Source organism: Patagioenas fasciata, chromosome 19 (genome assembly GCF_037038585.1).
Source record: "Patagioenas fasciata isolate bPatFas1 chromosome 19, bPatFas1.hap1, whole genome shotgun sequence".
NCBI lineage: Eukaryota > Metazoa > Chordata > Aves > Columbiformes > Columbidae > Patagioenas > Patagioenas fasciata.
The window spans coordinates 12,444,761-12,470,900 of record NC_092538.1 but is presented as its reverse complement, the minus strand read 5'-3'; the positions used below and the strand labels follow the sequence as shown (position 1 = coordinate 12,470,900).

Genomic DNA, 26,140 nt, shown 5'->3' with positions numbered 1-26,140 from the left:
GGGACATGGGTTGGAGGTGGGCTTGGCAGTGTTTGGTTAACGGTTGGACTTGCTGATCTTAAAGGTCTTTTCCAACTAAAACGACTCTATGATTTTCCTCAGGGTTTCTGTTTTGGTTGGGAGCACAGGCTGTGCCAAGGCTGGGCTGCGGGATCCTCGCTAGAGCAAGGCGGTCAGCACGGGGCGGTGTTGGGGTTGGCCCTGGCCCGTTGGGAGCCCGCCTGGCCCTTCGCAGGCGTCGTGTGGTTCTGTGCAGCGCAGCCCTGGCCGCCCGCGTGTCCCCGCGCGGCGCTGTGCGGAGCCAAGGCTGGCGGCGAGCAGCTCCCGCGAGAGGCTCGAGAACCCCAACAGTTGGCCGTTTACTGCAAACAACGCACCAGAATGGCTTAACCTTTAGGTTAGCGGGGACCAGCAGAGATCTGTCCTTTTGCTTCCATTGAAGGGCACGGCAACCTTTTACCAGCAGAGGAGCTGCGGCCAGGGCGGGTGTTTGCGGATTGATCGGGGAGGAAGGGGCCAGTGCAGAATTAAAACTTCCTGGCAGGATCACGAAGGGTTTGACCTGAGCCCCCTCCGCTGCCATGTGAACAGCTTGAGTGTGTGTCCCCCGCCTTGCTGCCCCCCTTTTTAAAGGAGGCAGGTGTTTCAATACCGGCGGGTGAGAATTTTCCGTGCAGGACCTGGGGGTGCTGCTGCGGAAGCTCCGGGCTGGGCGGTGCGGGGCTCCGCGGGGTGACAGACCCGCAGCGTGCCCTGTGCCGGGAGCAAGCCGGCGATTCAGATGGAAGCTCGACCGTGGGAGTGGGGAGTGTTTGTTATTCCTATGATATTTTATTGGAAAAATAATCAAGCTAAAATCCGTTTTATTTTATGGTCTTAGGAAGGTGTGAAACCTTTCCTAAGGGTTCCTAACCATGGCCCTGAATAACTGTGGCTTTTTTGGGTGATGGTTAATGCCGGGGGGCGGTGGAGCTGGGCTGGGGGCACCGAGCGCCCTCCTGCCCCTCTGCCAGCCCTGGGACACGGGGCGATGTGGTCAGTGCTGGTGAAGCGCTCAGAAGCGCCCGTGGCGGGTGCTCTGGTCCCGTTATCCCCCTCAGTTCCTCCCCTGGTTTTGCCGGCAGCCGGAGCCCCGTGACGCCCGACCCCGGGGGATCGGAACGGAACGAGGAGCTTTATTTGGATGGAGACAGCTTTTAGGTCTTGGGTTTCATTTTGTTGTTGTTATTGTTGTTTTCCAAATTCCCTTCCAATCCATCTGCTCTCCTGACATCCTTTTGATGTTGTTCGGAAGCGGGGAAGCAGTTGCATTGTGAGCGCGGTCAGGTCAAACTCCTCACTTTTATCTCCGCTCTCTCGTAGGTGATGGGTATTGGGGGAATAAAACGCTAAGAGCAGGGTTTAACAGGCCTTTGTTTGCTATTGTCCAGCTGGGCCTGAGACGCCAGCAGAGATGGGGAACAATAAACACTGAAAGGAAATAGAGATTTTAAACAGAACTGTTTCTTTTCTTCCTATTCCGGAGTTCCTGGAATCTGACACGTTTTGCTTTTTAGTCCCAACTAGATTAGTAAAAATAACAAGGCAAAGTGCGCTCAGTGCAGCTCGGAGCAGTTGAGATTTTGACTGGCTGCTTAATTTGTTTGGTGCGTGTATCTCGGTGTACGCGTGTGTGTGTTTGTGGTGGATGTCCATCCAGATGTTCCGAAGGTGCTGAAAAAGGAATAGTTATATTTCATCTCCCTTAGAAAATCTCCCCCTACGGCTGCGCCGTCCTTACTTCTGAAGCCCCGGAGTCGCTCTCGGTAGGAGTGGGGTGTGCAACACAAAGCGACGGGGGCAGGCGTCCCGCGCCCTGAGCAGCGTCCCGGGGGGGCCGCGTCTCCTTCTGCACACCGAGGCCTCTCCCTGGTGTGAAACGCTGGGGAGCTGCAGCATCTCAAACTCATCTGTGGCTTGTAATGTCCATGGAATGGAGATATCCGTTCTGCTAACAGCACATAGCAGAAACCATCTCGCTCATTCCACCCAAATAAATAAGTCTGAAAATAAATCTCTCGCCGTACTGTCTTTATAAATATCCTTTAGATTGAGTATGAGTGACACGACGTGGTTGAGTCCCTAGAAGAGCGTCTCTGATAGTGCTGGTGAAGCTTCTCCAGATCTGTTTTACACCCCGATGGTCAGCGCAGCGTTTCGCAGCCCGCCCGCCCGCGCTGGAAGGACAGTGGGTAGGTTGAAGACGGAGGCGTTGTGAATGCTGCTTGGTGTCCTTGGTCAGGGCTGAATAGCCGGGAGGGGAAAGGACACGGCTCCTTGGCCATGGGCACCGACCAGCGGGGACATGGGGCTGCGCAGCCCTGGCCCTGAGCGGGACTCTGCCTGTGCTTGTTGGATTTTCAGATGTTATTTAGCTTGATTGCAGCCTTTTTACAAAAGGAGTTAAGACACGGATATAAAAGAGAACTCCGAACTGCACGGCAGGTTCTTAGGAAATCAGTAAATTATTCATTTAACGGTTCCGTGCGTGCTAATTTCACGTTGCTATGGAACCTCAAGATGGAGGAGGAGGTCAGGCTGCGGAACTCGGGGCTCTGCGAGGACAGATAACGCGTCGCGCACCACCTTCCTCGCAGTGATGAATTGCCTCTTTATCTGGCGTTGTCCAGGGAGATCCCAGGCAGACAACTGAAAGAGATGTTTCACGCTAGCTAACGTTCTTTGGAATTAGACCAAAAATCACACATTTCGGTCTCCAAATCTGTTTAAGTGTGCATTGTCCTAGCGGCATCTCTCCTGGGTCTGTCCCTGGAGTCAGGCAGATCACCCCAGCCCGAAGGGACCTTCTGGGGCTGCTCGTGCTCCTCTTGCTGCGGCGGGTGCTGGCGCCCATTGAACGCTGCCCGGGGGTTTGCCTCTGGCTGCTGTTTTCAAGAAGGAGGCGTCGTTTGCTCTTGGCTTCGGGGGTGCTTGGGAATGATTTATTAACGGGCAGAACAAATGCCGCGTCCCTGCTAACCGCTAGGTGTTGGCCTTTATTGCTTTATTACCCTCGCTGGGTATGGCGGCACTGGTGGCAACGGGTCACTGGTGTGGAAGGTGCACGGGTGCTCAAGTCTCTGGTACAAATGTTGGTCTTCCAAGCACATTAAACTTAGAGCAAAGCAGCAGGACTGATGTGGTAATAGGGAGGGATCTTTTCTGATATTGATGGTATCTTTGGGTTTGTGTTTGACAGCTGATGCTGCAGGTGTTGGTCACAAGAAGCTGCTCCTGTGCTCAGGGGTAGCTTGTGTCCTTAGTTTTTTCTGTAAGGATATCGGTCGGGCTCTCGTCTGTTTTTAAAGAGCTGCGTGCTCTGTTCTCAGGGCTCTCTGTTGAATTATTGCGTTGTTGGACGCTCACTTTCATTCCGGGGGCGTTTCCACGGCGCTCAGGGTGACGGTGCCACTGGCCCTGGGCGGCTGTGCTGTGGCCCTGGGCGGGGGACGGGGCAGGAAGCCCCCCGGGCTGTGCGCTGGGTGACGGCAAAGGCGGAAACTTCAAAATGTGACCGAGACTCCGTTTCATTGCAAACCCAATGGGCATGGAAAGTGTGAGTCTTCTGAGCTATGTTGAGTACAGCAGCCAGGCAGGAGGGGTTTATAGCCTGCTGCTGTCTTAACAAAAATACAGTGTTTCCTATAGGAATGGAGTGTAGAACAGAGCGAATTCACCGGGGTCATAGAATGCGGATAAACTCGGTCAGAGCGGGGGCTCGGGACCAGGATCTCGCCGTTCCCCGTCACCCCCACACACTCAGCAGTTCCAGCCCCCGAGAGCACGGACACGGGTCTGGGAGCCCTGGGTGCGAGCGCCCGGAGCTGTTTGAGCTGTGGGAGCTGATGGAGCCGCGAGAGACGCACTGCCCGGGGACATGGTGCCTCTTCCCCAGCACTGCCCGGGGACACAGCGCCTCTTCCCCAGCACCACCCAGGGACACGGGGCCTCTTCCCCAGCACCACCCAGGGACACGGGGCCTCTTCCCCAGCACCACCCAGGGACACGGCGCCTCTTCCCCAGCACCACCCGGGGACACGGCGCCTCTTCTCCAGTGCCGCCTTCCCACCGCGCTGCCTTAATTGGGCCCACTGCGAATGGGCAGGAGCAGGGGTAGCTGGTTTTCTTTTTCCTGGTGACACCAACCGCAGGGAATGTCTCTGTGTGTGTGTGTGTGTGTGTGTGTGTGGAGGGGTATTTGTGGTCTCTTGTGCGGGACAGTCTTAGGTCTTCCTGCTGGCCCGTGCGCTAACTGCCGCTGCACTTCAGGTAAGAAGATAATGATCACATCATTAAGACGCTACTAAAGCTGGCATTACTTGTTAGGTCAACGTATCGATCTTAACATTACGCTGCAAGATGGGTTTTTTTTTTTAGACGATGCCTGTGCGTCCTGCTTGTTGCTCCAGGAGGGGCAAAGAACAGGGAGGGGGGGAACGCAAAACTCAAAGCAACTGGACACAGGTCCCTTCCCCAAAATAAAAGCACTCTGCTCCTTAACAGATCTGTTCTGCTGCAAAGGCTCCTGCCCAGTTGCCGCTGGTGGGATTACTGGCAGATTTCCTTGAAGTCGACAGAAGTCCCGAGGGGGTTGTTGGCTCGTGGGTGGCTCATTGGGTTGTTCCCTCTGCCTAGGGGCGTCCTGTGGGGTGTCATCCCATGGGGTGTCGTCCTGTGGGTGTCATCCCATGGGGTGTCGTCCTGTGCGGTGTCATCCCATGGGGTGTCTCTGCCTGGGTTTGTCCCAGGGGGTGTCTCTGCTGCAGGGGCTCCGTGTCACGGGTGCCACCACCGGGCAGGGTCTGTGCTTGCCATGGGCACCTATGGCACCTATAGGGTGTTGACCATCCCAGGTACCTGGTCCCCCAGCAGCTCCCCATGCTTGTACCTCTGTCCTGCGCACAGCAGAAATACCCTCCCTATCTTGCTGCAGAAAGAAACACTCCTCACTTTTTAATAAATTCCTGCTTGTCTTGTTATCTCTTCTGAATCTAAGCTGTCCAAGCCAGTTTTTCTCATCTCTCTGGGCTCTTTTTATAGCGAGCTACGTAAAGGCATTTTGGAAGAGTTGCAGTAATTTTGCTTTCTGTGTATGTGTGTGGTTTATATCACTAAGGCTTTATTTGGTATTTTAATCTGAGCTTACCAACTGCACTTTTAAGGACTTATAAATGAAAAGGGATGGTTGAGAAATGCACCGTGTTTTTCATACAGCAGCGCTGAGCTGGTTGAGTATCCCTCTGTACATCCATTCCGTTAGGAGCGGTCCATATGGTGTGTCAGGAGAAGGGGACGCGGAGCAGAACCTGTGTCTGCCAGAGAAAACTGTTGTGATCTGATGTTCAGCGTAGCACAACTTTGGGGGAGAGAAAATAAACATTGTCAGATGGGTGCTGCCAAATTTCACGATTTATCAAGATTTTCAGGCTGTTCAGTGATATTTTTCTTCTGAACACTCCGGTTTCTGGAGTCTTGCGATTTACACAAGACTGTTCATTTTAGTTTTTAAAATATGTCGTAGAATGCAGCCTCAAAATACGGAACCGAGAGGCTCCAGTGTCCGCTGATAGACCCCTGGGTTGGGTGGTATTTGAAGGGAATGAAACGTTTCCCTGCACCCCTGGCAATGCTGCGTCTTTGGGGATAAACCCCGAGTTCTCCCATGGGTTCCTTTAGTCTCATTTGAATTTGTCTTTATGGTTTTTTACACATCCAGTGAAGTTTTCCAAGTTTCTCTAAGGTTAATTCGCGCCAATAGACAGAAGCTCCTGTCACCAGAACGTACAACGTTTATACCTTTTGGACTTGCTCCAGGAAACGTTGGGAAGATGCCACCTAATGAGAGCCTGGGGAGCTGGGTTTGAATTTCTGACGCTCGAGACAGACGTGGGTTTGATCCTTGTGATCTCCCGGGGGCCCGTGTGCGGATCTCGAGCATCTGTAGCTGGTGTTGAACAAGGGAGGCCGGGAGGGCCGCTCTGTGCATGGAGCACAAGGGCTGGCGGAGCCGGCGCCCAGAGCCGCGCTCAGAGTCCTGCAGGGAGGCCACGTCTGCACCCCCGGCTGGATTTGACCTTCGGAGGGATGAAACGGGCCTGACTCTCTGAAACAAAATACCGGGGAGCTCCAGCGCCGAACCTGAAGGGATGGAGCCATCAACAACTACTCCCTGAAATCAGCTTGTTTGCCACGATTTGCTGCAGAGGCGGTCGGTCCAGGCTAACAAAACCTAATAGGCAATAATGTTTCGTAGGTTTCGGTGATGCGAAATTGGGAGGTACCGGAAGGGCTGTGTCCTGTTGGACGGCAGCTTTGGTTCCTTTAGCACAGTGGTTTTTGGTTCCTTTAGCACGGTGGTTTTTGGTTCCTTTAGCACGGTGGGTTTTTGGTTCCTTTAGCACGGTGGTTTTTGGTTCCTTTAGCACGGTGGGTTTTTGGTTCCTTTAGGTTCCTTTAGCACGGCGTTTTGCAGAGCTCATCAGAGCTCCTTGTGCAGAGAAGTGCGAAATCTCACTCGGGTTGTCAGGAAGCTTAATGTAAAATATGGGGTCTATTATTATGACATTACGAAACGACCCTTTATGGTAGTTAAGCGCTATAAATCAGCAACAGGTACAAAAGGTACAATATTTATTTCCATTCCCCGTGTTCTTCTGGCACGAAGGTGCTGGGCAGCGCGCGGGCCGGGGCGAGCGCCGGGGAGGAACCGCGTGCGGCGCCCGTGCGGTTTGTGGCGGTTTGGCTGATGGTTGTCAATGTTCCTCCGAAGCCGGTTGTGGGTCCAGCTGCCGATCAGCACCGGGACCTTCCCTATGGGGGAGGATAAACCCTTAAAGGCGGGTGAGCAATAGCGTAAGGAGAACACGTTTGCCTCAGCCTCGTGGGGCTGGGACAGATCCTTCTACTCTTTCTAAAAATCATTTCCCAGCTTGCAGCCAGCACCTTGAAAATACACTGTTAGAAATCACAAATCCTTTCAGTGCTTGTCTGCAGGTTATTTTTCTTTCTTTCTCTTTTCCTTTTTTCCCCTTGCCTATTTTAAGCATTGGCTACAAAACGAGCGCTCTGCTTACTGCAGCCCTTTGTCATACAACGTTCTCAGCAGACGCTCAAGAATTAAATATGTACCATTTCCATAATACTGATTATCCGCGTTTAAGCGCTGTTTTGGAGGGTATTGATTTGCGTGGCGGTACCGGCCGTGGCGCTCTGGCCTGCGCCGGGACCGGGGCTGAATGAGCGCCGGTGCAGCCGGGCAGAGCCGGCCCGGCGCGAGCTGCTGCCGGCTTGAGGAACGTTGCCTCTGTCACTTTTGATATCTCCTGGTTTTTGTACTCAGAAACACAAAGCACAATTAGAATACAGTTATATATCCTCATAGTTATTAAAGCTTGGATTAACATGACATAAAGTTTTGTCTGGGGAGCCTTTTGCTATGGCTCAGGGAGCATTTTTGTGTGACAGTAATAGGCTGCAGTTAATATACTTGAATGATACCAGAATCTGTGTAATAAGACAGAACAAAGGGGGTTTTTTGAAGCTGAATTACAAAGGTGGAATTATCATTGTGAACAATCCGCTGAGATCGCAGCTTAATTATTGTATCTTGCGTTATTTTGGCATAATAAAGTGCAGTCAGTGAAGCAGAGTTAAAAACCATACATCTCTGCACATCTCCAAAGGACATCTTCGCAGGGCTGTGGGATCGATGCGTGGACCCGTCACCTGGTTCTTAACACCCGAATCCTCGCTTTGCCGGTTTTTGCCGTTTGTTTGATTTACCGAGCCCGTTTGCCGTGATTCAGGAGCCTCTTGCACCGTTTCTAGGAGCGATTCCTCACCCGGACGTAACCCATTCACAATCGCTTTGGGGCAAGGCGTGCAAAGCGTTTGAAGCCAAGAGGTTTCAAACGGAGCGTCTGAGGCAGCGGTTGTGCCCAGCGAGGAGGAAGAGGAGGTAGAGGAGGAGGAAGAGGAGGAGGAGGGACAGGCGGTTGCGCGGGGCTGGGGAGCAAGGAGGGGAAAGGTGGGAACGGCCTTTTCTTGCATGGTTTTTTGTCCTTTGTTTGACCCTTTTTGTGCCGCGATGTCCCAGTGTGGGCGAGTGAGGGGAGAACAACGGGGTGTTGGGGACATGGGACAAAGGGTGAACGTCCCGTGTGTGCACGTGTCAGTGTGCACGTGTCGGTGTGCACGTGTCGGTGTGCGTGTGCACGTGTTGATGTGCACATGTCGGTGTGCACGTGTCGGTGTGCGTGTGCACGTGTCGGTGTGCACGTGTCGGTGTGCACGTGTCGGTGTGCGTGTGCACGTGTCGGTGTGCACGTGTCGGTGTGCACGTGTCGGTGTGCGTGTGCACGTGTCGATGTGCGCGTGTCAGTGTGCACATGTCGGTGTGCGTGTGCACGTGTCGGTGTGCGTGTGCACGTGTCGGTGTGCACGTGTCGGTGTGCACGTGTCGGTGTGCACGTGTCGGTGTGCGTGTGCACGTGTCGGTGTGCACGTGTCGGTGTGCACGTGTCGGTGTGCACGTGTCGGTGTGCGTGTGCACGTGTCGGTGTGCACGTGTCGGTGTGCGTGTGCACGTGTCGGTGTGCACGTGTCGGTGTGCACGTGTCGGTGTGCACGTGTCGGTGTGCGTGTGCACGTGTCGGTGTGCACGTGTCGGTGTGCACGTGTCGGTGTGCACGTGCACGTGTCGGTGTGCACGTGTCGGTGTGCACGTGTCGGTGTGCACGTGTCGGTGTGCGTGTGCACGTGTCGGTGTGCGTGTGCACGGGGACAGGGCGGCTGGGCATGGCAGCTCTGGAGAACACTTGCAAACAGACGTTGTATTGGGCAACAGCAAAAATAAGGCATCTTTTAAAAGAGAATGAGTCGGACCAAAGTGTGGAAAGCAAGCGGAGTGTTCTGCATGGCGCCACGTGTAACGCTGTCTCAGTGAACGGGTGTTGTCGTGTGGAGGGCGTTATTCAACCATCGTGCATTTGTACTGAGGTTTAACCCTCGGCCTGTGCCTCGAATCCCTGTTGTGTGGATACTAAGGGCGAGGAGGATCCTTTTCAAAATTTTTATTTATAAAGTATTTCTTTTTCACAGAAGTCGTTTTGGTGATGGAAGCAGCTGTGGGAGGTTGAACGGCTTCCGTGTTGTTTTAAGCAAAACAAAACCCCACAGTAGAAAACGTTGGGTTTTTTCTGCAATAGGCTTTAAAAGAGTAGTAACGTCATTCCAGAAGTCTGGGCATGGTGATTACGCCTGTAATCCCTGTGCCGGCCCGTGGTAATTAAAAACTGCAGCTGAACCTGGCTTTAAACGACTGGGCGAGGCTCTGTGAAGCCGATGAGCGCTTGCGTTGTCGACACGCGTGAAGCTCAGTTTACCCACCGGTGACCGCGGTTCGTGGGCGTTAACGTCCCTGGGAAGCACCTGCGCGGGCCGAGCGGGACGTGGTTTTGGGGCCCGGCCGCACCAGCCCCGCTCATCGCGTTCCTTTAATACCGGGTGCAGCCTCGCCAGCCTGTTGTGGCAAATGGCCTTTCCCAGCCCGTCCCGCAGCCTGAGCGGCGTGGAAGGGCTGGAGCTGAGGGCCGTAGGATCAAGGTGGTGTTTAAAGCCCATCCCCGCAGCCAAGGTGATGTTCAGCTCAAATCAAGCGGTGTTTCTCACCCAGAGCTGCTCGTCAGACACGGGACAGCGCGGGCCGGGCGCGTTGCCGACCGTGATTGCACAGAGGTTACCGGTCACGATGCTTTTCTGCAGCGAACAGCCTTAAAAGCCCTGTTCCCACAAGTGCCTTTGGGCTTCTGTCTTCTCATCAAGACTTCCCAGTGTATTTAAAGAGGTGAAGGATGAGTTGAACCCACGAAGGCACAAATGAGGGCTGGAGCCTCATCCGTGGTGTTTCTGCCGGGGGGAGCGGGCTGGACCGGGGAGGTTCTGCTCCTTTTCAAGCAGGTCGCGAAAGCAAATCCAAGGTCTCCCCTGCTCCTGGTTTATCACTAAGTTTGGACCATGTGAAAGTCACAGCACTGTGAGGGGCTGGAGCGAGGAGCGTGGCTCTGGCTCTGGGTCGGGAGTGGATTTTCCATACATTCCAACATCGCTAACTGTGGAGATGTAACCTGTGATTGACTGGAGACCAAAGGACGAGGCGGGAGAGTTCGGCTTCCAAGAAAGAGCCCTGGAAAAGTGTTCTGTAACATGCAAGTCAGTTTGTGAAAAGAACAATAAAAGGAAAAAAGATCCAGCAGGAAATAAAATGGAACTTTTTTTCATTACAGTCAAGGGAAACTTAGATGAGTTTCTCTTTGCTAATAAACCACGCTCCGTGTTGCAGCTGAGCCTGTTGCCGGAGCTGACTGTGGTGATTGTTCATACTTCTTTTTTTGAAACTCTGGGCAATAAAAAAGCCCTTCATGCATCAGGAAACACAGTAACGCAGTGCTTGTCTTACCTTCACACTGATTCAGCAGGTATTTACAGAAGGGCAGCAGGAAGCTCTTTAAACCCGATCCGGTTCCTTAGCTCGGGACGTCTCGTGGTCAGATCTGTTCACCCGTGTCCGTGTGCCCTGGGCTCGGCGGCGGAGTCTGCAGGAAGCCCCTCGGCTCTGGTGGGCAGAGGTTTTACGGCTGTGCTGGGTGAGCACAGCGCTCTGGGCTGGTCTGTGCTGCACGGCCTGAGGGCACTGAGTGAAGCCCGCAGGTTATTGTGGGGCGGTGGGTGCGTGAGAAGCACCTGTGCTCTAAAGCTGCGTGCTGATATTCTCCAGCGTGGCGCAGAGGTGCGTGATGAGGTTATTTCTCCGCCAACTTTGTCACTGGGTGAGCAGGAACTTCTCTGAGTTCCTTGTGTGGGAAATGCCTCGTGCCCTCCCGGCCCGTGGCCGCGGCAGAGCCAGCAGAGTCGGAACTGGTGCTGTAATTAAATTAAATGCCAGCATTGCCACAGCCCAGAAAGGGGACAGATGTCTGAATTTGGCTTTTCAGGTAGCGGTAGCTCATGCAGCTGATGCCGGGGGTGCTCGCCGGCTGCCGAGTGCACATCCGCGTCTGTCCGTCCTTCCCCAGCCCTGCCCTGGCCGGGCGGCACCGCTTCCCGCTCCTGGGTGGAACGGGGCCGCAGGTCCGCGGCGCTGAACGCGGGCGAGCGCCGTGACGGGAACGGGAATCATTCCTGCTGACGGCAGCTAATGTTCCGTGAAAGGAAGCGCACAAACCACCTCGCACCTGGCTGCCGAAATGCTGAAGGAGCCAAGTTCCTGCCGTGCCCCCGGGGGCAGAACGGCCCTTTCCCTGCCCCGCAGCTTTGGGGCGATGAACCCCGCGGGAGAGCTCGGCCTGAGGGCACCCGATGGAGGAAGGAGCCGCGGGGAGCGGCAGCGGTGTTGGTGCTTGTGGCTCTGGTGATGTTTGATACATTTAAGCCCCAGTTGGAGTGATGTGGTTATGTGGGGCTCTCAGCGTTTGCTTCAAATGAACAAGAGTTCTCCTACATTTGAGCAGCAGGGGCTTAAACACGTAAACCCGAACAGCTCCTGTGTGCGTGCCAAAAGGAACATTTTAAAATTATCGTGTGTGCGTTTTAAAAGTACCGTTAGTGTGTGTCTGCCTTACGGGTTTATCTGGTGATAGTGAGGGCACGGGGCTGGAGCGGGATGGATGGAGCTCGAGTTCTTTGTTCGTTTGTGGATCTCGCAAGGAAACACTGGTGCTGAGTTACTCGGTTGTTGGGGAGATGTGTAGAAATAATGCATGGTATGTGCACTGGATGTTTATCAGCACAGCGCTGCTGGCCTGGGGGTGTTGGCCTCAGTTAATCATGGGGTGCACTGCTGCTTACAGGGCTTGTCTAGAAACCGTTCATGTAGAATTGTAGGGCAGGAGATTTGGGGTGTCTTGCTGTCTCCTGCGAGCTCCCCGAGACGTGGTCTCGGTGTCGGCTCCTCTGACTCTTCCTGCTCTCAGAAATGGGCGCTGGAACCTGTTTCCATTGGACTGTCGGAGCCAGGGGACAGCAGGAATGGTTCTGGGCGGTTAGACCCGGCTGCAGAGCTCAGCCCAGGGCTTGGCTTTGCTCTGGCACCGCAGCCCTGAGGCTGAAGGAAGAAATGCCTTTGGTTTCCGAGCTGTTTGTTGGTGGGGCGGGTTCTTTTGTTGTTGCAGGAGCCCTGTGTTCCCAATCAGGGGTGTTAGCTAACGTGAGCTGGAATCGGACGGGGACGAGAAGTTCTCAGCCAAGACACCAGGTCAAAGGAAAGCTCCGAGAGCCCTCATATGGTTTATAACTCGATCAGAGCGTGGCAAAGAGCCGTGTTTTCATCAATACTTCATATTACTAATGCAGAGAAGGAACTCATGAGAAATGGTCTATGGAGTCATCTTTAATTTGTCGTGCTGTGGAAAGCTGGTTTTCTGCAGAGCGTTAATCATTCTCGCATCCCCTTGGTGGAGTAAGTGTTGAGTAACGGGTTGGGTTTTTGCAGGAGCGTTTTGGAGCCCAGGAGTAGCCGCTGTGGTTTTTGGCAAGCCTTGGGGATGCTCTTTGCCATGTCACGGCTGGTGAGCAAGCCCTGAGATTAACGTGATTGAATGACTGTTTTAATTTCAGCCCTGATGGAGCAAAATTAGTTACAATGATATGTGTGTGTTGAATAAAATTGTAGTTTTATTAGCTATAATTGCTGAAGAAGACTTTTTAAAGCCTTGACTGCTGGGGGGGAAATTGCTAGCACTGGAATTTGCTCCTGCACAGTATGGCATTGATTATTAGCACGGTGCATAATGTGCCGGTCCTCGGTGGGCGAGTTGTCACCGCACACCCGGGGAGCGCTCAGAGGGACCCCGGTGTGTCCCAGCCCAGGGGGAGCTCCCATCAGAGTCCCAGCCCAGCAGGGCTGGGCTTTGGGGTTTACTAAACCCGGTGTCAGTGCAGGGTGCTGGGACAGGACCGACCACGCTCGGGTCTGGTGTGACACGGGTGCTGGGACAGGGTCTGGTGTGACACGGGTGGTGGGATGGGGTCTGGTGTGACACGGGTGGTGGGATGGGGTCTGGTGTGACACGGGTGGTGGGACGGGGTCTGGTGTGACACGGGTGGTGGGACGGGACCAGCCATGCTGGGGTCCGGTGTGACATGGGTGCTGGGATGGGACCGGCCATGCTGGGGTCCGGTGTGACACAGGTGCTGGGACACAGTCAGGAGGGCCCAACCCCGCATCCAGGTTGCCCGGGCGATGACAGAGCGATGAGAAAAGGTTGAAGTGTTTGTTTCTTTGTTTAATTCCATTGCAATCAACCCCGGAGGCTGGTGCGGGGGAGCGGTTTCTCTGACTGTGTGGTGTGCGATACGCATTTGTCTTAATTTATGTGCGGGGAGGTTGTAAATCTGCAGAAGTGTGGTGCTGGCGCTTCGGTTTCACATGCGCATTTAAAATAATAGCACCTGACAGTTTACTAGCAGCCGAGAGGTTTTTCTGCTTCAGAAAGCAAAATATTGGAGGAGTTGTGCAGTGTGTATAAATAATTTGAGGAATTGGACCCCAATATCCAGCACTCCTTTCTGGGAAGAGTGGAAATGTTGGACCCGTCAAGCTGACGGGTTGGGGTCAGAGCGGGGGAAACACAGGGCTGCGTGGGGCCGAGCGCCGTCGCGCTGTGATGCCTGCTCCCCAGGACACCGGGCTTGGTTGGGTTTGTTTGTCCTAATTCTTCTTTACCTGGAAGGGATGAGATCGTGGCACCAAAGCCGCTCGGGAGTGTTGGGAGCAAACAGCTCCTGTCCCCTGGGGACGCTTGTGGGGCCGCAGGAACATCCCAGCCTGCTCTGGATGTGTCAGAAACTGCGGCTTGGGATCGGGAAAAGCTTTTCCTGGGCTGGATGTGGGTGTGAGGCGTAAAGAGCCGCGTCCATCCCCTGTAGTTATGGGCATTTCCCGTGGGTTCCAGTGGAGGAACAAGAAGCGGGAGGTGTGAAGCCCCTGATCCAAACCAGCGTTTGGGGTGCAGGGGGATGGGGGCTTGGTCACTGAGCCCGGGACAGAGGGGCCGGAATCCCGACCAGATAAGGGAGGAATGAGCGGAGAATGTTGTGCCGGGCTGGATCAGTCGCATTAAATTCAGAGCCTTTCTGAGTACAATTAATAGTCATTTTATTTAGGTCACCCTGGTTTTGTTGCATTAAATGTATGCCTCCATTAAAGTGGAAGAAAATCAAATACATTTATCTCCGTGGAGCCTTTTGTGAGCTGGTTGGGCATATTTTAAATAGCCCTGGGAACTGTTGGATTATTAAAGCCTTTGGCTCCTCCAGGTTTTTCTCGCCTGCTATTCTCCCCGTTGCTCCTTGCAGGCAGTGATTAAAGGAGTCTGTAGCCCTTTCCTCAGAGCACAAGTGGATTGAAAAAAAATGTTAAATAAACTAAAGCCCATTAGTTAGGCTTTCTGTAAGGAACTGGGTCTAAATTGGGTGTATGTGTGGGGTATGCTGGGGCAGAGAAGTTGGGCTTACGAGTCCGTTTGTAACTGGTGTTATCTGGCAAGTCCTCTTTTCTTTTTCACCTTGAGTGCCAAGAGTGTTCGTTTTGTAATGCACTCTCATTTGATGGCAATAATTAGTTCAGATTAACCAGCTCCTTTAAGCCTCCGTGTTGAGCCACACTACATCTCAAAGGAATATCAGGTTTTGGATTTCCCAGAGCTTTGGGGGGCTCGGCTGCGCTGGGTGCACCCGGCCCTGCGGGTGCCCATCGCCCCTCTCAGTCCCGCTTCCACCTTCTTCTCGTTCATAAGCGCGGTGGGAGTCGCAGGTTTTGGGTCGAGACCCGGTGAACGTGCTGTCCCGCGGCTCCGGAGCGGTGTTGGGGGTCACTCACTCCTGCAGGACGGGGGGAGCTTCTGGCGCTCCCAGCTGCTGAATCTGCCTGAGTTTCATCTGTGGGTTGTGCTTGCTTTCCTTCCCCTGAAGCAGGGATCGACTTGCTCAGTGCAGGGTTTACTGCCGGTTACCTCCACTGCGCCCCTTATTTCTCCTTGACGAAAACTTGAACAAACCGCTTGTGTTTGATTCCCAGAGACCCGTGAGAAACGGGCTGTGTGTGAGGCAGCGCCGTTCGCTCATTCTATTCAGCCCTTTGTATGTTCAGATTCTTGGAGATGCAGTTCTTGCTGTTCTGCCAGATTTCCATGCCGTTGATGGGCTTCTGAATTAATAAGTTTCTTTCTCCCCCTCCCTCGCCACCTTTTTGCAACTGGTGAGAAGTTTTTCTAAGCGCGCTGCCCTCTCCATCTTGATTTTCTTCTGGTGCTTGTCTGACCAGCTCTTAGATGTTTTATTTTGCAAAGCGTTAATAGAATTTTCCTTTTGCCGTCGCACTTTATCTATTCAGGAGGTTTCAAGAAGTCTCATTGTGTCACCGGGCTATGGAGGAAAGAGGCTATTCTTCTGCTACAATGGCTGCCCTAAAAAATAACGCAGGGTGGGGTAACCTCAGAAAGGGCAGAGACGGAGATAAAATGTTCTGACCTTAGGAAACAGAAAAGATAACCAATTAGACATTGTTGAAAGGGCACCAGCTGGCTTCAAGAACACCCCACTGATTATTCTGTGTGGAGGGCGTGCTTGGGCCGCGGCTGCCCCGCTGGCGTTGCCGGCGCTGCCGCGGTGCCGAGCGGGAGCCGCCGCGGGGAGGGACGCGGTGGGGACCTCGGCGCTGGCCGCGCTGGGACTGCTAATGAGCAGCTATTTGCATAAAGCGGGGCTCTGCCAAGATCACCGCGCCAGCGAAGCGGGGCCTTCGTACGCGCGGCAGAAGATGTTGCTCGGCCAGAGGACGCGGGGTGGCGGGCGGGAGGGGGCGTCGCGCTGTGCCGTGGGACGGGCAGATCCCCCGTGCGAGCGGGAATGAGCAGCGTGGCCTGAGCCCCCTCCTGTGCCGGGACCTGTCCCCTCTGCCACGGCAGCGCTTGGAGGAGCAGGATGAGGCCGCACAAGAGGTTCAGAGCCCCGGCTCTGGAATGTCAGGCTCTGCCCTGCCCTGGGCTGCCGTGGCCGCGCTCAGGCGAGGTCGGAGCCGTGTGGCGCCTCATCTTACAGCTCTTCTCCCCCAACACCAATGTGAGCAGCCCTTCTAAAGACATCCCCAGGAATGTCCCCGCAGGAGGAGGTGTCACCCTGGGGTGTGTGGATCCGGACAGGAGCTCCCTGGGCTGGGCGCTGCTGTGGATTTGGGGCAGGAGGGTTACGCTCGAGACCAGCGATGGGCATGGGGACAGGCGGGTGGCGAGCGTGGGCCGGGGCGCCGCAGCCGCGCTGCTCCGGGGAACAGCACTGGGTGCGATGTGTAGTTCTGGTTTCCAGCGAGGCCAGGACCTCTGAGAATGAAAAATAAAGGTTGCTGTGCAGACATAACCCTGGAGCAGAGATAAGCGGTGGTGGTCAGGGACGGGGAGCTCTGTCCTTATCTGCCTGCTGATATTACTCATGAGTTTTCTTCCGTGGAGTAAAGAAAAACAGCGGGACAAATGGCTCTCTGCTGAACGTGGTTTGGATTTTTCAGTGCGTCAGCATCTTCGGGTCTCATTCGAGATGGGTATCGAGGAGACACGTGGTTCTCCATCTCAGGCCGTTGCTAACACACTTTGCAAACCGCTCGGACTGGGGAAGTTGAGAACAAGTGAACTCGGGAGAGGTTTTCAGATGGGTTTAGGCACGGTGTAAGATGCAGAGTGTGTGTAACTGCGCTCAGAGTCCCTTCGCTAAAAGAAATGATCTATAGAAAGCCAGGATGTAAGAACATGGAAGTATCAGATGAATCACTTTAAAACCCAACCTCCCAGCCGAAAAACCCATCCCCAAACCCACCCCCCAGCAACCAGCGGAGTCCTTTAGAGAATAAAACCTTTTCTTCCCAGGTCTCCTCCCTTCCCCAGCGACTCCTGCAGTTTAGGCTGACGGAGGTTTTGATCAGCCCGGTGTGCAACAGGGAGCAGGGTCCGTAATTCCTCTTCAGACGGGTTACCCAGGACGGTTCCTGCAGCAAATCCTGCCCGGCCCCTGCGGCCTCGGATCAACAGCTGCCAATGTGATAACGCCGCAAAATAAACCCAGCGCTGCATCCTTCTGCAATAAGTGTAAAATTTTAGGTGTGGCTGCACAGATTAAATGGAGGTGGAATAAATCATGCAAATAGTAATGAAAGTTGAAAGCAATTTGGTTGCACTTCAGTACGTCTCATCAGTCATCTCTCTTGTGAAGTGGAAATGCCGAGCCCTCCTCTCTCCCCTCTCTCCTCTGGCTTTTCAAAAGGCCTTTTCAAAACCCCCGAATCCCTTTCTTGCCTGAAACCTCCTGGTTCTCAGCCAGGACAGCGGCTCTGGTGTGGAGAAGCCATGGCCTCCGTTTGCGTCCACAATCCCTCTCCTGGCCCTTCCTTATCATCTCCCTACAAAGGGAAGCGGCTCCAATGAGGCACAGGCAGGGACAGATGAGAGGTGGAGAAGCTGCTCAGATCTCTGGCTTTCTAGGGCAGCAGAACTTCTAACGTTCACTTTTCTGCTTCAGGATGAAACGTCAGCTGGGATGGGTTGAAAGCAACAGATTTCCAAAAGGAAGAGCCGAGTCTGAGCAAAAGCAGGGAGATGTGACACATGGTGCTCGAGTCATGGCTCCTCCTGCCTTTATCTCCCCCTCCCTGTTCGTCCGTTGTGTTTCTGTGAACCCGTGTGTTAAAGCCGCATCTCCCCTCTTGTGTCTTGCAGGTAGAGGACGCCATGCTTATGTTTGACAAGACGACCAACAGGCATAGAGGTAAGAGAGACCGGCAGCTCCGACATCGCGTTTGGTGGCAGCTTCTGCACGGTCGGCAGAGCCACAAAGCAGTGCCGACGCGGTGGCCCGCGGTGCCGCACCGGCAGAGCCGCTTGGTTTGAGGCGCTCCCTCCGTGTGTGGGTCTCGCAGAGGACGGGCTCCTCGGCACGGGATGCTGCGTGCCGCGGGCTTTCCCGGTTCGAGGTGACGTTCCTGGTCAGCGTGATGGCTGATCCTTGGGAGGACCGTGGTTGGGCTTGGTGACGTCCCTGGGGGTGGCAGAGCCCGGGAGCTGTGCGTGAGGCTGCAGGAAAGCAGAGCGTCTGAAGCAGGACGGCTAGGCTGGCGTTACATTAAGCTGGGCATAAGGCCAGTTAAGCTGAGACGCCAGGAAATTAAGGTGCTAAACCCTTCTTCTGGGGTTTCACGCGCACTGGAGCTTTGGCGCTGAGACTGCTTGTCCTCCGGTGCCGGCAGCTCAGAATAAGCGAGGTCTCCAGAAGAGGGATTTCCCTCCACATATTTCACAGGAGAGAGGAGGTTTCATCACCCCTTGTACAGCTCTGTGAAAATGAGCTGAGGATTATTTTCAATATTACAGCCATTCCTTTCAGTGGGAATAAATGACGCTCCTCCGTCTCCCGGCGCGGGTTCACGTCATTGCTGCTGCAGGGAGCGAGCCTGGCGGCCCCGCTGCTCCCCTGGGGGGGACACACGTACCTGTGGCACCGGCTGCCGCGCTGGGGACAGGCTCAGAGACCCTCTTCGCTTCAGAGGGATTGATTTGATGCCTCTGGTCTCCCCGCTTTAACGTGACGGGCGATTGGAGGCAGCGTGGGAAGCAGCTCAGGGCTCCCGCAGCCCCGGCTCTGCCGGGTGCCCCTCGCACCCCGGCCTGGCCTGGGGACTCCGGGGTGCTGTGTAAGGGGGAGGAACTAAGGGTGCAGAAGGACCTGGAGCAGACGCCGGGTGCCGCTGGGGAGGCGACGTTACCTCCTGTGTGCCCAGCAGGGGACGGGGGGGCTAATGAAGTGGCTGGTGGGCTGTTGGGATGAAGCGAGTTCTGCCACATCGATCGTTTATAAAATCACCCCAGATTTTACAAACTGTGACATTCTGATTGCGTTGGAAACGCATTTAAAATGCAGCGGTGCGCGGCGACAGCGTTAATGGCAGTTCTTAAACCCACTTGCGGGTTGCAATCTGTATCTTCAAATTAGCCAAGAGAAAGAGGAATGGCAGATAAAATATCCGTTGTGGTTTACTGTAGTCCATGCCTGGAATAAGCAGCGTAGGAAAGGAAAGGATTAAGATTCGCTCCCTGCTGCTGGGAGGCGAGGGGAATTTCCTTGCAAGCAAGTTGAGAATGTTCGTTGACATAATTGTGGCACGGGTGCGTTACTGGTGCGTTACTGGTGTGTGTAACCCAGCACGCGCGGCGCTGGGCCAGCACCAGTTGCCGAGTGGGAATGCACAGATTTAACCGGGCATAGTAAGGGGGATTTTCAACACTGCTCACCACTCAACAGTTTTATTAATACCTTGGGAAGGCTTGAAAAACCCACTCAAAATAAAACTTAATGCCTGGCCAACGGAGCACATAACTTTTATAACGTTGAAAATGTCATCAAGTGAACCGCTTTGCTGCCTCTGCTGGTGTCTCTTTTAATGTCCAGCTATTCTGGGTGTTCTGCAAGGAAAAGAAGACTCCAGGTTGTTGCGTTTTGTGCCTGTCTGTCTAGCTGTGCTAGTGGCAGGCTGCAAAACCTGTGTGTGATTGCGGGAGCGGTGAATTGTTGGAGCAGTGTGGGCAGAACATCCCGGCTCCACCGGGCACGTTGTCTGGCGAGGGTTCTCCTGGCTTGGCCACCGAGTTGTGATCCTGGGCACGGAGGGAATGAGCACTTAGACAGCAAGTGACTCCAGGCCAGCTTAGTTAGGATGCCACTTGTTCTTAGAAGGAAAGTGTTGGTAATCTGCCATTTCTGTACCCTGGACTGTACCGCTGCGATTGCGTACAGGGAGCAAAACCCACCCCCAGGTTCTCCAGACACCCAGGAAGATTCGCTTCCATCACTTTCATCTCTGCCTAAAATGTCATAGAGCTGAAAATGGCCAGGTCAGTCCTGAAAGGATTTAGTAATGAGAAAGAAAAAAAGAGAGGGTGCTGTTGTTTTGTTACCCTTGCAAAGTGCAGATAAAATCTGGAGTTCAGCATTAGCTATTGATCGGTGGGCTTGGAGGGAGCCTGGCGGGGCGGTGATGATGATGATGCCGATGTCCTTCTTGACCAACCGGGGACGGCAGCTCCAGGACACACGGACGTCCTTGTGCTGCGCCCTTCCTGGGCCGCCCGGACCCCGGTGGTGGGATTTGCAGGTTTGTTGTATCCACTACAACCGAGAGAAAACGCTGTGTGCTGCAGGCTGCTCTGCGTTTTGTGGGAAGGAAAATGAGCGTGTTTGGCAGCTCCCCTTTCCTCCCGCGGCTGTGGGGCGGGAGGGTGAGGTGAGGTGAGCGAGGGAGGAGCACACGATGGTCACCGCGGTGGGACGCTCCGGCCCGGCCTCATGCGCTCCCCACGCGTCTCGTTCCGCGGCTGCTCCAGCTCCAGCTCCTCTCAACGTGTTGTCTCAGTCCCGGGGCTGCTCCGGCTCCAGCTCCTCTTGACATGTTGTCTCAGTCCCGGGGCTGCTCCAGCTCCTCTCGATGTGTTGTCTCAGTCCTGCAGCTGCTCCAGCTCCAACTCCTCTCAACATGTTGTCTCAGTCCTGCAGCTGCTCCAGCTCCAACTCCTCTCAACATGTTGTCTCAGTCCCGCAGCTGCTCGGGCTCCAGCTCCTCTCAACGTGTTGTCCCAGTCCCGCAGCTGCTCCAGCTCTTCTCCCCGCACGTCTCGTTCCGTGGCTTCAACTTGCAAAAAGACAACCAGAGATTGTGAGCGATCGAATCCCCCAAGCTGTAACTGCCGGTATTGAATGTAATACTGTGTGTTTTTCAAAGCCGTGCAGCCCCAGAGTTATTTTCGTATCAATTAACTCTCTCAGACGGTTGGGAATGGCAGGGAAGTGACAGCATGTGATCGGGACCGCTTTAATCTTAAAACTAAACAAAATTAAAGGTAGGCAGTCTGTGTGATGCACACAGCATCCCCTGTGCTGGGGGTTCAGACATCTCCAGGAGACAAGCACTGATGCGGCAGCGTGGTTGGTGTTTCCGTGCCCGCGAGGCCAGGAGGGCCGGGCTCTATCAACCCAGGGGCAGAAGGGTGCGGGGTTTGGTCCAGAACTGCAGAATCCAGCCTGAAAGCTCCGTGCCTGTGCATCTCGTGGCACCGAGACACAGCGCAGGCTCTGTCCTGTTTGCACCGGCCCCGTGCAGCAGATTTCGGGGCATAAAATTGTCCAGGTGAAGCGGTGGGTGTAATGGGTGTATTTACTGGGAGATGTTGTTAGTGAGCTGTCGCTGGGCCTGGGCGAAGGGTGATGCTTTTCTTAGGAGAGAAATAGCCATTTGTGTTCTGTCCGGCTGCCAAAGCCTCCGTTATGTAGATGACCCTCTGAAGTTATAATTGACATTTTTATAGATGAGACATAAATATAATTAAGAGTCGCTGTAATTATTTGTTTATTGCCATCTCCCTCAAGTAAGGCAAGGTCATGTGCATTTAAGAATGCATCCCCAGGCAGTTTTGAGTAAAGAGTACTTAAAATATATAGAAATAATTGCCTAATTTGGCCGTTTTCAGCGTAGCTTTCCTTGGCAGCAGTCTGGCGATAGTCGCCTGCGTTTTGAGGAGGAACCTTTCGCCTTCTCACGTAGTTTTGCTTTCAGAAGGATGGAGCTGAAGCGAGAGCTGCTGTTCAGCCAGGTTTGACCTGCAGGATTCTGGCACTCGTGGTTTTTTAAGAGCGTAAAGTGCTTTAAGGGCTTCGGATGAAAAGCGTGACATAAGATATAAATAGAGGCAGTATTATTGTTATTGCTTCCCTCGATGAGACGAGCTTTTATTCCCCTGTCAGTGGTAGCAGTTCAGAAACGGGGCTTGGAGGGGAGCGCTGGCTGGGGTGAAACCCAGCCCAGGACACCAGGAGAGCGGCTTCAACCTGGATGTGCGGAGCCAGGGCGCTTGGCTCCGGCCACGGGCTCGGAGGGAGCAGTAGCTGCAGACAGGGGTTTTTTTAGAGCGCCTTTTAAGCAAATATTTGCTTGCAAACTTCACATGAGGGCTGCGAAGATTCATTAGTTAATGTTATTTACCATTTACAGACCTATCAGTGAAAGGGGTGATGGCTGAGCGCTAACGCCATCAGTCATACCTATCTGTTTAGATTGCAGCTATGACATGTGCCATATTAATATTTTATATGTGTATGTTTTTAATATTACATCCTCGCTTATAAATATTCATGTCGTACAACGCGTTGGCGGCTGCAGAGCAAATCCACATCTCCCCGTCCCGGCGGGGCCGCGTAGCAGCGGGGACGGGCTCCTGTTCCGGGGCTGCGGCCACGTCCCCCGCTTTCCCCTTTGGCACCGATTCCTCCCCCTTGGCCCCTGTACCATGCACTGGGGACCTCCAGGGTGTCCCCAGGGCCAGGGTGACGGTCCCGCCGCACTGCTGGGGCTCAGTGCTGCTGGGGCTCAGTGCTGCTCCAACACACAAACCAAAAGGACAAGCTGCCAATTCTTGGATCTGTCTCCCTCATCTTCTAATTTCCTGGCCAGCACCTATTGCTGCTGCGTCAGGGCAGCTTATGTGAAGTGTGAAAATGACGGCGTTGGGGCCGGGACGAGCCCCGCGTCCCGGCAGGCTCTGCCTCAGAATGCGGATCAGGCTCTGGCCACGCTGTTCGAGGCGATTATTGCACGTCTCGGGTGGTTACAGTCACTCTGCCCCCAGCCTCGCGCCGGAGAACGCCACCTGGGGCTTGGAATAATTGCCCAGCTACGTACTGTCTGTCATACCTTATTGCTTCATTTTATACCAGTAATGAAAATTACATCCAGAGGAGAAGGAGTGAACAGCTGCCCTGGCCAGGAATAGGGGTGTGCAGACGCTTCCTCTGAAGAAGAGGAGCGACTCGGCTCACCGGCAGCGCTTGGGAGATGGCTCGGCAGTTTTATCTTCTCGTTTAACAAGCAAAGACAATAATAATAAGAAGAAAAAAGTCCCACCGACCTCCAGTGAGGGCTGCACACACAGCCCAGCAATTAGTTTGGAAGTCTTTGGTTCCACAGTCAGACTTTAGGGTAAATATCAGCAGCATGGTGTAAAGGACAGCGGGTTTGTAAACCTCATTTCTATCTTGTCTCCAGAGCTAACACCTCGAAACAGGTCATTCAGTTCCCTCTCCCCAGAGGGAGGGCCCTGCACAGCCAGACCTTTTTGCCCTCTGGATTTATCCAGCGTCCTCCCGATGGCCCTGAGAGGGCAGTGACAGGTGGTGGCCGAAGGGCACTGGGCGCTGTGCCCCGTGTCCCCTCCCGCGGAGGTGACGGCAGCTCTGCAAAGGGGTTTTCTGCGGCACCTGGGTACAGAAGGTACGATACAGCTTTTCAAATATCAGTTAAGCTCCCTGAAACCACTGGACTGCAATAAATGGTGGGTTTGCAGGTGAGCCGAGGCCGATGTCCAAGTGCCTCAGATGGGAGAGCAGGGGCACAGGAAGGTGGGGACGGCGGCGCTGGGCTCACAGGAGGTGTCTGGGGCATCCAGCGCTCAGTGTGGGCAGGACAGTGAGCAGAAGACGGGCTGTTCCCTCCCAGAGATCTGTGGGGAACCGTCACCGCCTTGGAAAGAATAATCTTCCCATTCACTTAGTACTGACCGCTGTCGATAACTCAGTGCGGTCAGACTGCGGTCGTATTGGAGAGCACAGGGCAGAGCAGCAGACGCTGCCTCATCTCCGAAAGGTTCTCCAGGACACCTAAAGCAAGAGCTGTGCAAACAGTTAAGAACTTATTTGAGATGATGGTTGTGTTACCCTGCAGAAAGTCGGGATGTGAGCTGTGCCAGGAGCAGTGTTGGGCGCACACCGCGGTCTGCCCAGCTGGAGCTGCCTGGAGGAGACAGCGGGGTCATTGGATCCGAATGCAGTTCAGCATCCTCATTGTCACTGTGAGCAGCTGGGTTGAGTGACAGACAAATTAGCAAAAATCCTGATGATCTGTGAATGGCAAGAAACCCTGAACGCCGTGAATAAGATCTTGTTTGTGATTCTGCTCAGCCGATGAAACCCACCCCTTTTCCTTCCCAGAATGCAGGAGCGAAGCGATCAGTGGCTATTGCTTCCAGTCTTGTGGGACTGCTTGAAAATGTTAATTGAGGAAAGGCCAGAAACAGGAGGAGAACAAAACGCAACATTTACATAGATGGGCAGTCTCATTACAGCCAGCAGAATTAAAATCTGCATGGTGACCTTGAGAGAACAGCAGCTCCTCGCAGCACGGCCGTGCCCGGATGCGAGATGGAAGCACCGAGCCGCTGCGCAGCGTTCGCTCCCCGGCGCGCGGTTTTCTTCTCCCCGCAGGTCGCCGAAGGCAGACGGGCGAGTCCTCTCAAACACGCCTGGGGGGGAAGGAGCTTTTGTTTTCCCTAGAGCTCTGCTTTCTGCTGGGTTTGCTAGCGCAGCTTTCAGAGCGGTTTGAGTGAGGGTGAGGAGGGTGTTCCCTGCCCGGTGCAGCGCATCCCTCCATCAGCCACCTCCTCGCTCCCGCCCGGGACGCGGGGGCTGATGGAGCCTTTAATTCTGCAAGGTCATCGCCATATGTAAAACCTCCTGGTGATCTGTTCAAACGAACAGATAATGCGGCCCCTGTCCCCAGATTCTTGAGATTCAGCAGAAACACGGGTCTCACAAATAATGCTGGTGACGAAGGCTTTTCCCCCCGCAGGTCCCGCTCGAGCGGCTCCGCCGCGCCGTGTCCTTGCCATCCCCGCTGCCCTTCTGCCTTTCTGGACATTGTTTTTTACGTGTTGTTAATTCGGGGGGCGCTGTTAATTACATGTTGTTAATTAGGCTGTGGGGTGTATCTGTGCAGGTACCTGGATGGGTGTGTGGCTCTGGGGTGCTAGAGCCCAGGGCAGAAATCACCCCAGGGGCCACTTCTGCGAGCAGAGAGCTTGGAGTGGCTGTGCTGTGGAAGGAGGGCTTGACAATGGGGTGCGCAAGTGGAAACATTGCTGCCCCGCACTCAACGGTTTACAGCTCTTGCGTGGATACGTTCCCCCTAATCAATCCTCTGGTGTTAGCAAATTAGCAGCTGTTAATATTACTGACCCTAGATCCGTCCGGCGTGGGCAGGGAGGAGCAGGCCCCTCTGAGAACCGCGACTCCTGCTCCGTGTCGTGCTCCTCGTGTCGCTCGGGCTCGTGGGCTCCGCCGCTTCCCGTCGGCGCCTCTCGCCCCTACTCAGCCTTTTTCCCAAAACGTTCAGTTTTGACTGAGGATTTCTTTAATTAGGTTGATTAATATGTACTGGCAAGGAGTGATTTTGCTTATCTTGTATGTTTTTTTGTGTATATAAGCTGAAATAAGAACATCTGGCACTTTTTTTTTTGCTGGATTCGATAGAATAAGTTGAGAAACAGCTTCTTTCCGAAAACTGCAGGTCGGCAGATTTGGGTTGTGGGTTTTTTTTGTTTTAAATTTGAGTGTTTTCTAGACCAGAAAGAGCACCTTAAACTACTGCAATAATGCGCAGATTGTTGTCCATTGTCAAACACCTATGGATGCGAACACCGGCCCCACTGCCCGCTTTGGCGGGGGGCGGAGCGGGCGGACCCGGCCCCGCTGGCCCCGCGCGGCCCTCCTGGGCTCCCAGGGCTCTTTGCCGGCGCCGTCTGTCCGCGTTGACTCCGAGCGGCACCACCGCTGGCCCCGTGGGACTCATCTGGGAGCTGGGCGGTTGGCGTCAGTCGCAGCGATGGAGACCATCCATCCATGGGCATTCAACACGTGTTCAACGGCACACGCAGAATTGGGGCAGGATCTTAGGGAGAGGCCTGGCAAGAGGATGCTGTAAGTGACAGATATTCCCCCATAGGCCCATGGGAGGTTTGGATGAGCCGTGGTTACTCAAACATCTTGTGTCCAGTGTGGTTTTTGCCGCTTTCTCCGCTTGTGCAGCCCGTTTCCCTCCAGTCGGGTCTCTGCTCTCGATGCCAGCCCCGGTTTGCGTCCCTCCTGCGGGCACAAGAACTAAAAACAGTGGGTTTTTCTCCGGAATTTCCCGCAGTTGCAGGAAAACAACAACAAAATCAGATGATAAAAGCGTGGGGTGGGTTTC

At 54.3% G+C, this 26,140-nt stretch overlaps 1 protein-coding gene across 14 annotated transcripts in view; it reads left to right on the top strand.

The window, feature by feature from the left end:
- Nucleotides 1-26,140, top strand: part of MSI2 (musashi RNA binding protein 2) — a 192,541-nt gene that overhangs the window by 97,727 nt on the left and 68,674 nt on the right. For all 14 annotated transcript variants that reach the window (XR_011741919.1, XM_071817003.1, XM_071817004.1 and 11 more), the window contains one exon: nucleotides 17,799-17,847. Coding sequence is in view for 13 of the 14 variants with exons in the window: in XM_071817003.1 (XP_071673104.1) it covers nucleotides 17,799-17,847 (49 nt within the window). In the remaining variant the exon portion in view is untranslated. The remainder of the gene's footprint in view (nucleotides 1-17,798; nucleotides 17,848-26,140) is intronic.